This window comes from Bicyclus anynana, chromosome 17, assembly GCF_947172395.1.
Source record: "Bicyclus anynana chromosome 17, ilBicAnyn1.1, whole genome shotgun sequence".
NCBI lineage: Eukaryota > Metazoa > Arthropoda > Insecta > Lepidoptera > Nymphalidae > Bicyclus > Bicyclus anynana.
In genome coordinates, this window is record NC_069099.1 from 2,876,898 (window position 1) to 2,892,937 (window position 16,040).

The window sequence follows — 16,040 nt, forward strand, 5'->3', positions numbered from 1 at the left end:
CTTAAAGCTCACAGCAGGACCAAACTGGAGAAGATAGAGAGCAGTGGAAGTTGCTGGAGGAGCTCTATGCCGAAAGGCACACTATGTTAACAGACATTCTTTAAAAAAAATGTATATAAAAATTGAAATTTCTTAACATAGAATAAAGGGCTTATTATTATTATAACACTTAAAAATGGTTTAATAAAATAATAAGGAAATTGAACTAAAACACTGCAAAGCAATAAAAATTTTAGGTGTTAAGATAGAGCAAATAAAATTATTATAAAACGCATTTTTACCATAGGTAAGGTGGGGTAAGGTAGGATAGGGATAGGGTAAGGCAGGGTAAGGTAGGATAGGGGTGAGGTAGGCATAAGGTTGGGTAAGGTAGGGTAAGGTAGGATAAGGGTAGGATAAGGGTAGGATAAGGGTAGGGTAGGAGTAGTTGAAAGCTTACAAGTCGCGAGCGTCCACTAGTTTTTTAATAATTTGACAATATTGTACATAATTTTTTTTTAATTAATTATGTCCCTTATCTATAATTGAAAAATCAAACCTATTCCAAATTAAGTATTTAACAGTACAATTATTAAACTTTTATCCAATGGTTGATAATGTTAAAATTAAATTCTAGTCATTCAAGCCTAGTTCGGTATTTTAGTATTTTAGTTGAGTACAAACAATTTTTGGGCAGTAAATTCAAAAACATTTACAAAACTTACCTTAATATCAGGACTTCCAGTGTTTAAATTCATGGGGTCTATGACGTCAAAGGGTGCCTCTATTTTGTCAGTGGTCACTCCATCGTGATGTATTATGTACACTGTCACAGAATATTTCACCTGACCCTTCTCACCTTCAAAAGAAGAAGGACAATTGAAGGGTATTTGATATGAGAGCGGTATGGAATGTGAACCAGCTTCTAAAACTGTTGGACCTGGAAGAAAAGTATATGCATAAGTTTTCTTGTACAGCCAATCTGCGATCAATCCTAGGACTAAACAAATGTGTCATAGTCAAGTGGACACTTTACCAAAAATTATAATGCTTTCTAACAACAGTTAGACATTGTTGAAATAAAGCAGACCAAAAGATTTATATAAATTTATATGTATAAAACCTATTCTTCCGTCATTGCAACATCAGTGTCAGTTTAATTAAACTTATACATAAACCAGTGGATGCCCGCGACTTTGTCTGTTAATTTTAGAACAAACCAGGCATTTGCAATACTGCTTGTCCTTAATGTAAGAAATACATATTATTATCTAGGAAAAAAGTACATATGTTGCAATTAATTTATTCATTTATTTCACTAACTAACAACAGTTAGACATTCTTGAAATAAAGCAGACGAAAAGATCCAGATACCAGCATGTATAAAACCTATTCTTAGGTCATTGCAACATCAGTGTCAGTTTAATTAGAGCTATTAAGCCTAGTTTAAAACAGCAATTCTTTTTCACACTTTAGTTATACACATTCCATGTGAATGAAGTCATGGAGCTCTTGTCCACCCTCTAAGTGTCGCCGCACACAGTGACAGCCACAAACGCCGCTACAAGAAGCAAGAAGGGGCCACAAAAGTAGCTGAAGCGCTTGTGACAAGACAACCACTTGTGGCCAACACTTATGTCTGGTGGCTGCTACTTTTTTAACCCAGACATGCAGTACCATACGCGCGAGTGGTTTGATTAGTGGTCATGATTAATGTTCAAAAAATCAGTATGTTTTAGTGTGTAATTAATTATAATATATGTTTGTATATGTCGCCGGGGAAGCTTGGCTCACTGAGGGCTCTATGGCCTCAGACCTAATAGTTGTCATGTTTGCTCTGTGGTTATTTCGAATCGACTTGTTATCTAGTGGTCTGATCATTTTGCAGTCAAAATACTATTCCGTTTTGATTTAATTAATAATTAGTCTCTCAAGTAATGATGACAGGTGACAGCAGTAGAAAAGAAACTCTTTAGGTTCTGTGTTGAGATTTTGCTGTCGTAATGGTCAGCAAAATCTACGTTAATTAATTTAATAAATTTAGAATCAAGTTTTCATGTAATTAGGTTTTGATTATTTACTCTTGAAGTAATTAAGATTGTAAAACGTTACCACCATAACGAACGTGGCGGCGATCGACCAATAGGAAATTATCACGTAACTCTCATCCAATGGCATCGTGTCCCAAATGGCGCGTACGCGTGTACCGTCACTGTGTATTCACTCTAGTGAGGCATCCTGCCTCCGTCTGTCTCCGTAGTTTGCTGATTTAGTAATTCAGTTCTAATCGCGTTTTTAAGATGGAATAATCGTCTTCTACTTGTTAAGTATAGTGAAATAGTGAAATGTTAAGTAGTGTTAATAAGAAAAGGAAAGTGATTAGTGACTTGGGCTATTAATTGGTTCAATTCTTTGTTGAGCAGCTTGAGGCGTCATGCTGCTTGTCGCGTTAGTGATTTTGTTCGATAATGTTTCGTGATGAAGTAATTATTGATCTTAAATTGTTTCACTGTGGGCATGGAGAGCATGTCGGGCAGGGTTGGTGAGTGTTTACTAGTATTAAAAGGCGCCTTTAAACCACACCCAATGGTCACAAGTCCTGGGACTTGCTCGATGTACTTCCTCTACCACAACTACCAGGGTAAAATAGTAAAATTAAGAGTAGATTATTGTGTAAGCGATTAGTGAGGTTAAGCATAGCATACCTATTGTAATTGGCAGAGCCGATGACCAAGGTTAGGTCAGCGGTTCTGTCCATATTTTTATTAATGATTCTACGCTTTTTACGACATCAGAAGTGGTATCGCTCCAGCGATCCCTTTCTGCCGGTCAATCTGTACCAAATCCTGACATTGACAATGAAAGTGCAACTTAATTTGTAATTTGTGAAATCCCTGATGAAATTAATTTTATTTGATAACTACCCTCTGTTTTTCTTGTGGTAACTAAGTTGGACTTAAAACCGTAAAATAGTTTTGACAATTTAATATTGATGCGTCATTGAGTTGAATCGGCAATGGTTGCCGTGATGCCCGTGTCGCCATATCGCATCCAAATAAATAATGTAATAACGTAAAAGACTAAGAGAAAAATAAAAAAGAAAAAGAAAAAGAGAAAAAAAAAAAAAAATTGAGAAATGTTCATTACGTTGCAATCTGTATTACTTTTAAGATTTATCGTTTGCAAACGTTATGCGTTTGCGAGTCGAGTACTTTTAGTTAAAAACCGCGACGGTTTGAGCCGAGTGTGCGAATCTTTTACCGATAATTTCAAAATAGATATTGCGTTTACGTGGCGTACGGCATTTTCCTTAGTTAGATTGCGTCTCTTACTTTTCATTTAATTCAGATTGTACCAAGGGTTTACTTTAAGAACTTCTACTTCTACTTCTACTCTTTACATCCCCAAAATAAATTATTGATGATGGAAGACAATTCCTCAGAAGCTTCCAAGACTTATTGTGACAGGCATTGCAACGAACTACACATAGTGACTCCAGGTAACGAAATACTATCTTCGGTTATTTGCAATGCTCTTTTTACTGTAAAGTACATACAATATTTGGTATAGCTTCGTTAACACTTCTTGTATAGTCAAATTTGTGTAGTACCTAAACTTCTTAAACTAGTTAACTTTGACAGTAGGGTCATCGATATAGAAGCCCTGCATGTTTACATCCAAAGTAGAATGGCCGAGGCGGTGGTAAAAAAAAAACCACTATTAGTAAGTACACTACTTGGTTTTAATTAAAAACAACCAAACGTCGCTTCACCTTTGTTTAGCAATCCTTATAGTGAAGTACACAGAGTGCTCAAGAGCGGTATCTGGTCGTCATTGGAGGCCTTGCAGGGTAACAGATAACCAATTGAAGCGACCTGCTCGCCCTGGTGATCTTCTGGCGGCCGTACTGGTATCAACGGTGTCAAACGTCTAACGCCACTACAGCCGCGCAGCCCGCTACTACTTCTGCAGTCGTTTCAGCCTGCGGCTATTGCGACCGCTGGAGCTGGCGTGCTGCCTGTGTCGTCTATTACATCGACCACTGCGTGGACTATTTATTCCCGGTGAATATAGTTTCAATTATTTTAACATTTACACAAACATCATCACAAACACTTTAAAAGAAAGAGTAATGAGAATACTTATAATTTTACTTATTGGCGGCGTGGAGTCGTTTATAACTAATAAAAGATGCCATGTGGCACTCAAAGGACACAGCATCGACCTTCCCAAACTCCCCTATAGCCTTCTACGTGGATCTATCTCACCTGATTCCCTACCTATACTACACACCACGTTATAACTGTATTCATATGAAAATTATGAGCAGTGTCTACGTGTACACTTAAAACACAACATACTTACTTATTTTATAATTATAATATTTACCTGTTGTCGCGTGGAGCGAGCAGTGTCAATATAAATTATTATTATCTGTTGTCGCGTGGAGCGAGCAGTGTACATATGAATCATTAGCTGTTGTCGCGTGTAGCAAGCAGTGTCAATATGAACTTATAAATATTCTCTTTCTCAATATTCATAGCAAGTTTGTGTTGTCACACTTATAGTTCAGCCTTGTTTAAGATAACTAAACATTTTAATTTTTGATACTAAAGTTAAGCCTTGTTTAAGGTAACTAACTATTTGAAAAACACAAGTTTCTAGATTCAAACAAAGCCTAGGTTAATTGTGAAAGTACCTAGCTTCAGAATTTTTTTTTTTTATTTACAGAAAAGAACTGGAGGCGCTGCAGAGCACGCACCGCACGTCAGTATGGCCGTGTCGCCGGGGAAGCTTGGCTCACTGAGGGCTCTATGGCCTCAGACCTAATAGTTGTCATGTTTGCTCTGTGGTTATTTCGAATCGACTTGTTATCTAGTGGTCTGATCATTTTGCAGTCAAAATACTATTCCGTTTTGATTTAATTAATAATTAGTCTCTCAAGTAATGATGACAGGTGACAGCAGTAGAAAAGAAACTCTTTAGGTTCTTTGTTGAGATTTTGCTGTCGTAATGGTCAGCAAAATCTACGTTAATTAATTTAATAAATTTAGAATCAAGTTTTCATGTAATTAGGTTTTGATTATTTACTCTTGAAGTAATTAAGATTGTAAAACGTTACCACCATAACGAACGTGGCGGCGATCGACCAATAGGAAATTATCACGTAACTCTCATCCAATGGCATCGTGTCCCAAATGGCGCGTACGCGTGTACCGTCACTGTGTATTCACTCTAGTGAGGCATCCTGCCTCCGTCTGTCTCCGTAGTTTGCTGATTTAGTAATTCAGTTCTAATCGCGTTTTTAAGATGGAATAATCGTCTTCTACTTGTTAAGTATAGTGAAATAGTGAAATGTTAAGTAGTGTTAATAAGAAAAGGAAAGTGATTAGTGACTTGGGCTATTAATTGGTTCAATTCTTTGTTGAGCAGCTTGAGGCGTCATGCTGCTTGTCGCGTTAGTGATTTTGTTCGATAATGTTTCGTGATGAAGTAATTATTGATCTTAAATTGTTTCACTGTGGGCATGGAGAGCATGTCGGGCAGGGTTGGTGAGTGTTTACTAGTATTAAAAGGCGCCTTTAAACCACACCCAATGGTCACAAGTCCTGGGACTTGCTCGATGTACTTCCTCTACCACAACTACCAGGGTAAAATAGTAAAATTAAGAGTAGATTATTGTGTAAGCGATTAGTGAGGTTAAGCATAGCATACCTATTGTAATTGGCAGAGCCGATGACCAAGGTTAGGTCAGCGGTTCTGTCCATATTTTTATTAATGATTCTACGATTTTTACGACATATATAATTAAAATTTTTATACACCACCTGCAATATTTAACTCGAGATTTTTCTAAACTTAATGTTGCATGGAAGAGAGAGCAATAAGGCAGCCTTTCTGCATCCAACTTCTTAATTTTTCGTGTGTTATATTATTTGTTACCTAGTTTTGTGGTAGAGGCATACCAGCAAATCTCTATAACCTTGTAAGTACCTTAGCTTGACTAGAACTGCAGTGAACTGCAAGAGACTATAAACCTATACCCCCGTCAAGATGTGCTCAACATATTTCTCTCTGCCACACAATGATCCTGGCACCTGAAGTCCTTTTCATGAAAGTCCCCCAGACGCGGTGGTAATGCCTTAATAGCGCTCGTTGTCATTTGGTAATGGAGTTCATAGTATCATTTGTGCAAGGCACTGTCAATTTTAGTTCAGGCTAAGATCATTGTTAAATTTTTTATGAAATATTGTAACCTTGGGAAAGACGTTGTGTATATTTGAAGTACTCCTCCCTGCCAATGTATTTCAACTGCTTGTTCCTCCTAACACGATTATATGTTTCAACTTGCACCTCAGTCCACTCTACATTAGCTGCGCCCAAGTAAACTGCATCAATAGCTAAAAATTAAAATAACACCAATTTTTATGAACATACTGAAAATGTTTCATTTTATCTATAAGTTATGGTAATGTTTGACAATAACATGCTCTCAGAGACGCCGAGCATTCAATGAGTCAACTAGTTGTTTCAGTATTAATTCTAGTAATATTATAAATGCGAAAGTTTGTATGGATGTATGTTTGTTTGGAAGTTTGTTACTCTCTAACGCCGCTACTACTGAAGTGATTTGGCTGAAATTTGATATATAAACAGATTTTATTCTGGATTAACACATAGGCTACTATTCATCCTGGAAAAATCCATGGTTCCCGTGAGATTTGTGAAAAACCGAATTTCACACAGACAAGGTCATGGGCATCCCCTACTTCTCTATAAATTTGGGATCCATTAAGTAACAATTTTGACAACAGTAATTGAATTTCACATTAAAATTATACATAACCCAGTGGATGCCCGCGACTTTGTCTGTTAATTTAAGAACAAACCATTACATAGCAATACTTCTTGTTCATGATGTGAGAAATACATATTGTTATTTTCAAGGAAAAAAAGTACATTTATGTTGCAATTGAATTCTCACAATAATTAAGTCATTTATTTATTGTGAAAATTCAAAACCTCACCTGATAATAAGTGATGATCTAAGATGAAAACAGGCTAAATTGAAGAAGATGAAAATCCACACTCCTTTAGGTTTCTACCGAAAATCGTACCGGAACCTTAATCGCTTGATGTCTTTACCGGTAGGGTGGTAACTAGCCACGACCGAAGCCTTCCAGCCACACACACCTGGACCAATAAAGAAAACCTTAATTGCCCAGCCGGGGATCGAACCCAGGACCTCCATCTTGTAAATCCACCGCGCATACCACGCACCACGGTCGTCAAAATAGAATTTCAATGGGCGTTTTCAAAGGTGTCCGACTACGCGAAAAATTGCTAAACAAAGTTTCTCATTAACCTTATATTTTAGAATAATAAAATAATGAGAACTTACCGAAAATATGCAGTGGTGAAGTTAATTCAAAGTTCAATTTACCCTCCAGAACCTGACCGGAATAAAATACTGATTTCGAGCCATTAAACACAACACAACCATCAATAAACCGACGGCCTGGTAACGGCTCCATGGCAATTATTCTGTAAAAGTATTACCAAAGGTATTTTCTATTTTATTTTAGCTGATCAATATAATATTTTGACTCTGAATTAAAATACAACTTCAATTCAAAATTGAATTCCAATTTCCATTCCATTCCAAGTACAACTTTCATTTAATTTTTCATTTCAACCACAGACGACAAATGAAATTTCAATAACAATTAACAACCAAAGATTACAGTGTATTATTGGAAATAGATAGGCTACTCTAATTTTTTTCGGAACGCCTGTGATAGCGCCATCTAGTAACTAGCTACGGTATTTTTAGTACTGTATCCATTATTGTTATAAAAATAATAATGCATATTTTTTTGTAAAGGAGAGAGATGTTTGATTTTGTAATAGTTGAAGAAACCAATAGAGAAAAGCAAAAAAAAGACAAAAAGTTTTCCATTGATACCCCCGGGCTCGAACTCAGGATTATTAGATTGTACCTTTGTTATACACCACTAGGCCAAATGACTATGTGGAACGTCGTTGAAATTAATGTACACTTACTGTCTTTCTTAAATAATCCCTTTGCTTTAGAAATACAAACACATTCTTCCTATTACGCGTCATAATTAAAAGGAAAAATATATTTTTTTTTCGCTTTTTTCCGTGCTTATACGGTTTCAATCTCTAAAAACATTTTATTACATGCCACACCTTAAGTCATTGAATTTACTATCCTGGAATCTTAAATCTAGAATGTAGATGGCGCTGCTTCATAAAGATTTTACGTTCTTCTAAGTTCCCATGGCATGATAACAACTTACTAACAAGTGCAAAGCCCAAATGTCAAAGTCAAAAAAATTCTTTGATTCTCAGTCATACATAGATTAAAATCTCTACACAACGATTACAGTGTATTATTGGAAATAGATGGGCTACTCTATTCATGTATGTAGATTGACTTTTTCTTTTCGGAGTATATTCTTTGGTTACGTGGACCCGTTAAAATAAAGTTGGCAACACTGCAGATAATGAAAAATACGTAGAGTATATATTCTTTGATAATATTTAATGATTAATCTGTGATGAAAAAAAGTAAAAACAAAAAAGCGGGTCAACGTCAACATTCAACAAATTGATTAATGGAAAATGATAATAATATAAAAAGTACACGTACTAGACTTACTAAAAATATAATTATATAAAAATTAAAAACATTATTATGGCTTCGAAGAAAAATTTAAGTATCAACAAACAAAGTTCAATAAGTGACTTCGTGAAAAAGTTAAACACCGGTTCGAAACAAGCAACTGGGTGGGTATAAAGATATTTTTTTTCGATTTTTTAATGTATTTTCTATACATAATGCTTAAGTTACAACGAGAAATTTTACTTGTAATTAAATCTTTAATTCTAATGTACTGTAAATGGTATCTGTCAGAGTGCTGGACTGTTGGCCAAGGTTAGTTAATTAACCAACTTTGGCTAACTGCTTCGCCTATAAAAACTTTGTCGCTTCTGCTACGACACACAGACTAACCACATATTATCCATTTTTAGTTAGTTCACTTGTTAAGTTACAAAATTAATTCACTTTTATGTTGTGGTCCTTCAGTGTTGATTACGTTAGTCTCCCACGGCACAGTAAGCTCTACAAGTAATTTAAGCTTAGTTTGTTTGGAAAAAGGAAAATATCTGGTCTAGATCTCGAAATAGCGACCTCTGCTGGAATTTTATAATGTTTTCATACATATCCAATAATTAATAAAGTCCAATCAGGTGCAAAAGCTAGGATTGAATAGAGCTTATTAGAGGAATTTAATATTGAGTCTGCTTTGACGAAGTTAATGTATTTTTGTTTGTAGTCAGTCCTTTTTGAGCTCTAGCTGCTGAAACTTCAGAATCATGGATTTTTTTTACAGGACAATTTTTTTAAAGGGGTCATCTTAATGAAAGAAAAATAATGATTGCACTCGAAGCTTCTTGTAGAAAACAACTGTAACATTACATATACAGTAATATAGTACTTTGGTAAATTTAATCAGGAATGTTTAACAAAAATCAGATCTATATAATCATAATTACACCAGCTACAAGTACAGCATTGAAAAAACTGATTCAAGGTAGAAAAAATAATAATCCAAAAAAAACATATAACTTGATCACCCCTAGGGATTTTTTCAAAACTGTTTAATGGTGTATCTACGATTTGCGTTTTATCCATTAATTTTGGTACACCCTGTATTACACCACCTTGTATTCTCCTGTTGTTGAAAGAAATCACTACATAGTGATAAGGCTGCTTAGTGTATTGTTCTTCTGGGTGTGTTTACCTATACATTTATTAATATTTATTCTGTTTGATTCATAGTAATACATCTTAATTTGCCTAAGAGTTTCACAGGAGTTTTAAATCATTTAATATGTAATTTTGCAATTTTAGATTTATGCTATTTGTTTTTGCTTAATTAACTGGATTTTAATTATTTTGTTGATCCACTTTTTATGCACAGAAATTTGTTCAAAAGTAAATAGTAATACTAAAAAAATTTAAAAGTAAGTAGTAATTAAATTTGAATTTACTTTACAGAAATGGAGACTGCAATCAAAATACAGCAAAGCTTTCCAAATTTGTTTTTAAATCAAAATCATCAAATTCTGCTTGTAAGTACTTTAAACATTAATTGTCCTAATGATTTTTTAGTTCACATGCACTATTACTGAGTAGAACAAAAATGTAGTAGAAAAATGTTTAATTCATCATTATCAACCCATATTCGGGTTCTCGTATAGTTTGAGTCTCCTCTCAGAATGAGAGGAGTTAGGTCAATAGTACACCACGCTGGCCCAATGCGTATTGGCAGACTTCACACATGAAGAGAATTAAGAAAATTCTCTGGGTGCAGGTTTCTCACAATGTTTTTCCTTCACCGTTTGAAACACATGATATTTAATTTCTTAAAATGCACACAACTGAAAAGTTGGAGGTGCATGCCAGATTTGACCCCACACCCTCCGGAAACAGAGGCAGAGGTCATATCCACTGGGCTATCATGGCAATATATAATTACAACAATGTATTTGAAACAATAGATCCCATATTGGATCATTAACTATGGGCCTCATAAATAGTTTCAGAGTCGCTTGATGGTGTGGGCTTAAAATTTCTGTATATGATTAAATCAGAATTGAGGATATCTGCGTATGCTCAGCATATTGCAAAGTGGTTGAAGTGGCAATAGGCTTGGTAATAGTTTGAAGACTATGGACTTTGGGCGTTCCTAAGGTGCTAGAATTGCAGCCAACACTGGAAAGCCCACTGTTTCCCCCCACTAGGTGTATCGAAGACATGGACTGTGGTGTTTGGACGTCCATACGAGAGGCCTTTGTCCAGTAGTGAACGTCCACAGGCAGTGGCGTGCATAAGGTTTTTAACTAGGGTATGCATGATAAGTAAAGGTTGAAAAATTCCTTGTCCAACTTAGTATTCTGTGGTCCAACAGGTTTGTATTGAGCCATTAAAGTAGGCAGTGCATTTTTTTATATATGAAGTCTTCCACATGTTGTCCTGATAATATTGACCACTTATAGTAAAAGGACGCACAATTATGTAGAAAATTTTACTTAAAAACTGGCCAATTTTGACAGGTTTAGAATTATTAGTAAAGAAAATTATACCTAAAGGCCTTTAAATATAGTCCAATATTCAGTAAAATCCCAAATTCAGAACAAATTCAACCTTAAGGATTGAGTTTAAGGTGGAATTTGAAAATGCGACTACTTGAATTGAGTGCCTAGAAATTGTGTTTGGCACTCATTTAGTGGGGACGTTTTTTGGACGCTGATTGTGCATCCACTTTTTAATAAGAGATCAATGCCTGATAATGATGATCATGATGAGTTATAAAACAAACAGTTTTCCTCAAAGTTTCAATAATAATTATTGTTAAATTTTGACTAGCGGGAAAACACAAATTATTTGGTTATTAATTTTAACATAAAAATAACAAACGGTACATTTTATGAGTCACTAAGTAACTATTAAGTGATTCACTCCCATAATCTCCCGTTGCCTATGTAATCCTTCACTATAACAGGCACTTACAAACCATTATTGTTTCAGTCATTCCACCATTCAAAGGTAGTTCAACAGGCAATCAAAACACACCTGTGAGTATGGACCATTTAAATTTAACTTTATTTATGAATTTGGTGGAAGCTCCAGTTTTTAGGGTTCCTTAGTCCACAAGCAACCTTTATAGTTTCGCCTTGCGTCTGTTTATCTGTCCGTCCGTCCGCGGTGTAGCACCGAAACGATTACTACTACTCATAGAAAGCTGTAAATTACATGAGTAGGTTCATTAAAAATGTGAAGAAAGTCGTAAAATAAAATCTTGAAAAATACTTTAGGGTACCTCCCCTATGTGTAAAGTGGGGATGATTATTTTTTACTTGTCTATTTTATTTAACAGTGTGGGGTATCAGATAGGTTTTTAAAATATTTTTTTTTTTTTGTATAAGCTAGCGCTTAGCTGTAATCTCGCCTGATGGTTACCGATGTTGCAACCTAGAGTTTATTTTCATTTATTTATGAACAAGTAAATTATAATTATTATAAGGTGTGCGGTGACAAGAAATTTATAACTTCATTTTTTATTTGATGGTTCGTTAACAGAAACATTAAATACATATAGGTATATTTTTTGCAGAGATTTAGCCTACAATGGAATGTACTTGTCTGAAAAGTGCTCATTAACTCTTTTACTTGTATGACCATAACACGAAGAGGCGCTTAATGTAGCAACCTCCAACCTAAAAAACATCCTCTTCTATCAAAAAATCAGTTTATAGTCGACTGACTGATCACTGATGGACTTAACTAAACAATAAAAAAATAAAAAACTCTTTTACTTAAGGATAGGGCAAAAATCCCTCCCTTGACTCACCCGCGTAGTTCCTATTCGTGTGGAAATATGTGGACAAAATATAACCCATGTTACTTGCTGTACTAGTTTCCGAGCATATTTGTCGCAAACAAAATATAAATTTTTAACCCTTGACGCTAAAAGAGGGGTTTTATAAGTTTGATGTGTCTGTCTGTCGCCAGCTCCCAAACGGATGAAGGGATTTCAATTTAGTTTGTTTTGTATGAAAGGTGACATGTTTGTTGAAAATCGGTTGAGCCGTTTAAAAATTTGAAGGGGGAAGAATAACCAAATGTCTGCAAATATACTCGAGTGTAGAGAATATTGATGACTTGATCGAGAGTGCAATTAATAATTTCATGACCTTCGGGGTTTTTTTCAAAATTCTCCATTTTATATTTTTACCTCTTTATAACTTTTTAGATTAACAGATGGTAGTTTTTTAGGCCACCAATGATAGAGTACCTGCGAGACCTTCAGCTTCATTGTCCAGATGTCCGTCGAGTATTCCAAACAAGCCAGTGGAATCAATAAAGAGAAGCAATAAAACGAGCCAAAACGAAAGTGATGATTTGTTTGATGTTATGGATGTCGTGAGTATTATACTGTCCAATATCACATTGCATATTCATTGCTTATCGTTTTTTTTTATTCTTTACAAGTTAGCCCTTGACTACATCTCACCCGACGGTAAGTGATGATGCAATCTAAGATGGAAGCAGGCCAACTTGTTAGGAGGAGGATGAAACTCACACCCCTTTCTACACGACATCGTGCCGAACGCTAATTCGGGACGCCGGGATCGAACCCAGGATCTTCGTCTTGTAAGTCCACTGCGCATACCATTGCACCACGGAGGCCGTCAAATATTTATCGTAATATATTAAAGTGTATGCAATGTGTCGAGTGTTTTGTTTTGGCGTATTATCTATACAGATACCTGTATGTGTCTACTTATAATACTATATGTGTCTACTTATAATACATAGTATGTGTTTATTTAAAAAAATATGTTTTAAAATTTATATAGATAATAAATTTTATATAAACTAATTAATTTAATAAAAAATAGATAACAACTACACATTCTAGGACAACCTGACAATTTAACGCTTTCTTTCGGAAAATTATTTGATTGCACTTCTACAATACTTCTTTCAGTCATCCTCTATAGAATGTATTCTCTTACAAAAAAAAATAATGCTAGAACTGCTGGATGAGATTTAATTTCCCTAGTATTTTGTTACATTAAAAATATAATTAAATTATACTCTTCATTATAGGATGAACCAAATGATCAAGCCTCAGTCCACAGAGAAAACCCTAGAACACCGCCATCTTCGAGAATAAATAGATCAATATCAATGAATTCCACACCAAGTCCATCTAAAAGTGGTTCAAGCTTGTCACTCAGAACTCCAGAAAAGTCAAGTCCTAAAGACACTGACCCACTGAAGAATTTGCATCTAGACGATACCATATCAGGGTTTTTGTCGAAAATTTCGCATCACCGCCTTTTGAAGAAGCGAGATAAAGTAAGTTTAGTAATTAAATTAAATCGCAGACTACAGTTTCCTGTACGCCCAGCATGCGTCCACGACAAATCTCGTAAAAACAAATAGACAAATGTTGACTAAAATGAAAAAAAAAACTTCAAAAGAATCAAAAATTACTTTTTACAAGTTACGGTTGTGTATGTCGTCGACAACTTCTAGTGATCGACATCGACCGGTTCATAATTTTAAACGTTCTTTAATTGAAATATTACCATATATTGTTTGAGGTAAAACTTATAATATAATCTATTTTAGGAGGAAAATTTTTCTTCTGAAGAAATAGACGATTGTAGAAATATGTACATAGAGTTATTAGAGAAAATTTGCGACGCTTTCAACAGAATACCCAATTGTATCAAAGAGAAGTTTCCCGGCTACGACAAAAACGTTTACAGCAAAATGAACCATTTGAAGGTTAAGCTGAGATTATTTTTACGGAGTCATGCTACAAGAACGAACGATAATCAGAAGGATAATACAACAGATGCTATAGTTATAGATGATAGTCAGAGTACGCAAGTTATGTCAGATGACGATGATTTCCATACCAAATGTAGTGTGAGAGTTCCAAACAACGTTGATAGACTCAATGACCGTAAAACGTCCACGCCAGATGTATCGTCCTTCAATAAACCGGAGCAAAATAAAACCATCTACACTGAGAGTGCAACCAAAAACATATCACTGTCCTTCCATAATACATTTTCGCCTTGCAACAGTTTGAAGAACATAGATTCCCCGCTACGTTCTGATACAGAAACAGATGTATCTGATATAAAAAAGAGCAAAGGAAAATTCGTTTTCAAGAGACCTTCTTGTATAACTATCGACGATTCTACCGCCAGTGATTCTACAGTGCCTTCGAGTACTTTGGATAGAGTGAAAAATGCTTCGGCAAGGTTGCAGCCTTTGCAGTCCGAAGTACCGAGGAAGGTATCTCCGGTGCCTAGCAGTTCTGTTAATTTCCAAGCACCGTCAATGAGTGATCTATCCCCAAAAGACGATGTACAGAACAACAGTCCAAATGAAGATAGCGAGGATTTGGGTAAGTTTTCGATGGATACAACCGCAGTTGCGTCGACACTAGGCATCGCACACCTTACCACACTTTAAATCACTACATAGTATATAAAAATTTTAATAAAAAAAATACAACCGACTTCAAAACCTAAAAACGTACCCACTAAACTAAAAAGCGAAAAATAACATCATAATATGTTCTACCTGCTGATCAGTATGAAGGCGGTGTTAAGCCGGTGATGTATTAATTCAAGCCATGTGAGAATATCTTATAGATTTCGATTTTGCAGACAGTGTTGTTTCATGTGGCCCTGTCAGAAATGGCTTAAATTAAGACAACACCGGCTAAGCACCGCCTTCATACTGATCAGCAGGTAGAACATATTATGATGTTATTTTTCGCTTTTTAGTTTTTTTAGTTAGTACGACATTTATCAACATAATGTACTAAGTATTGTATATTGAAAAGGTCTACAGAAAACTCCGCGATGGTGTATGTCTATCTCTTATGGATATCTCACAAATGGCTAATTTTCGAAGCGATTTTAACCAATACAACATTAATTCTTAACCAATTAAATGACTTAAATACGTTGTTGATTTAATATACGTCTATATAGCCCTTTACAGCTTAAGATTTAAATGAATATTTTCGAAGATATTACAGATTTAAAAATTGCGTGCCTATAAATAGCGTGCCTATAACTAGCGCGATCAGCATTGCACCCGTGCGAAGCCGAGGCGGGTCGCTAGTATATAATATATAAACCACAAGTTTTACTCTCAACTGTGCACTCATATCAAAGAAATTAAAATACACTTTATTGCACACCACAAACATACCAATACAATAGATACAAAATATTTACAGAATGCACAATAGGCGGCCTTATCGCTGACAAGCGATCTCATTCAGGCAACCTAATGTTAAAACTAATAATAAAGATATAGGGTTAGGGTGTAGAGAAGTAATAGAGAAATAGAAATTAATCACAAATATCATAAAAAAAGAAAATATTTAATTATGTACAAAATAATAAAATATATTCATATCATAGTC

At 35.1% G+C, this 16,040-nt stretch overlaps 2 protein-coding genes across 3 annotated transcripts in view; one reads left to right on the top strand and one right to left on the bottom strand.

The window, feature by feature from the left end:
- The window catches only part of LOC112046810 (arrestin domain-containing protein 2), a 12,842-nt gene extending 5,153 nt beyond the window's left edge, over positions 1–7,689 (bottom strand). Inside the window, exons 1-3 of the mRNA XM_024083612.2 lie at positions 7,382–7,689; positions 6,237–6,380; positions 705–919 (exon numbers count right to left, since the gene is read on the bottom strand). Coding sequence (XP_023939380.2) covers positions 705–919; positions 6,237–6,380; positions 7,382–7,514 — 492 coding nt within the window. The 5' untranslated portion in view covers positions 7,515–7,689. The remainder of the gene's footprint in view (positions 1–704; positions 920–6,236; positions 6,381–7,381) is intronic.
- Positions 7,690–8,506: 817 nt separating this feature from the next.
- The window catches only part of LOC112046808 (recQ-like DNA helicase Blm), a 33,437-nt gene continuing 25,903 nt past the window's right edge, over positions 8,507–16,040 (top strand). Inside the window, exons 1-6 of one of the 2 annotated variants that reach the window (XM_024083610.2) lie at positions 8,507–8,793; positions 10,070–10,143; positions 11,603–11,649; positions 12,851–12,997; positions 13,688–13,939; positions 14,216–15,005. In XM_024083610.2, the coding sequence (XP_023939378.2) occupies positions 8,702–8,793; positions 10,070–10,143; positions 11,603–11,649; positions 12,851–12,997; positions 13,688–13,939; positions 14,216–15,005 (1,402 nt within the window). In that variant the 5' untranslated portion in view covers positions 8,507–8,701. Of the gene's footprint in view, positions 8,794–10,069; positions 10,144–11,602; positions 11,650–12,842; positions 12,998–13,687; positions 13,940–14,215; positions 15,006–16,040 lie in introns of those variants that run through there. The other variant, XM_052886652.1, reaches the window with a different exon arrangement.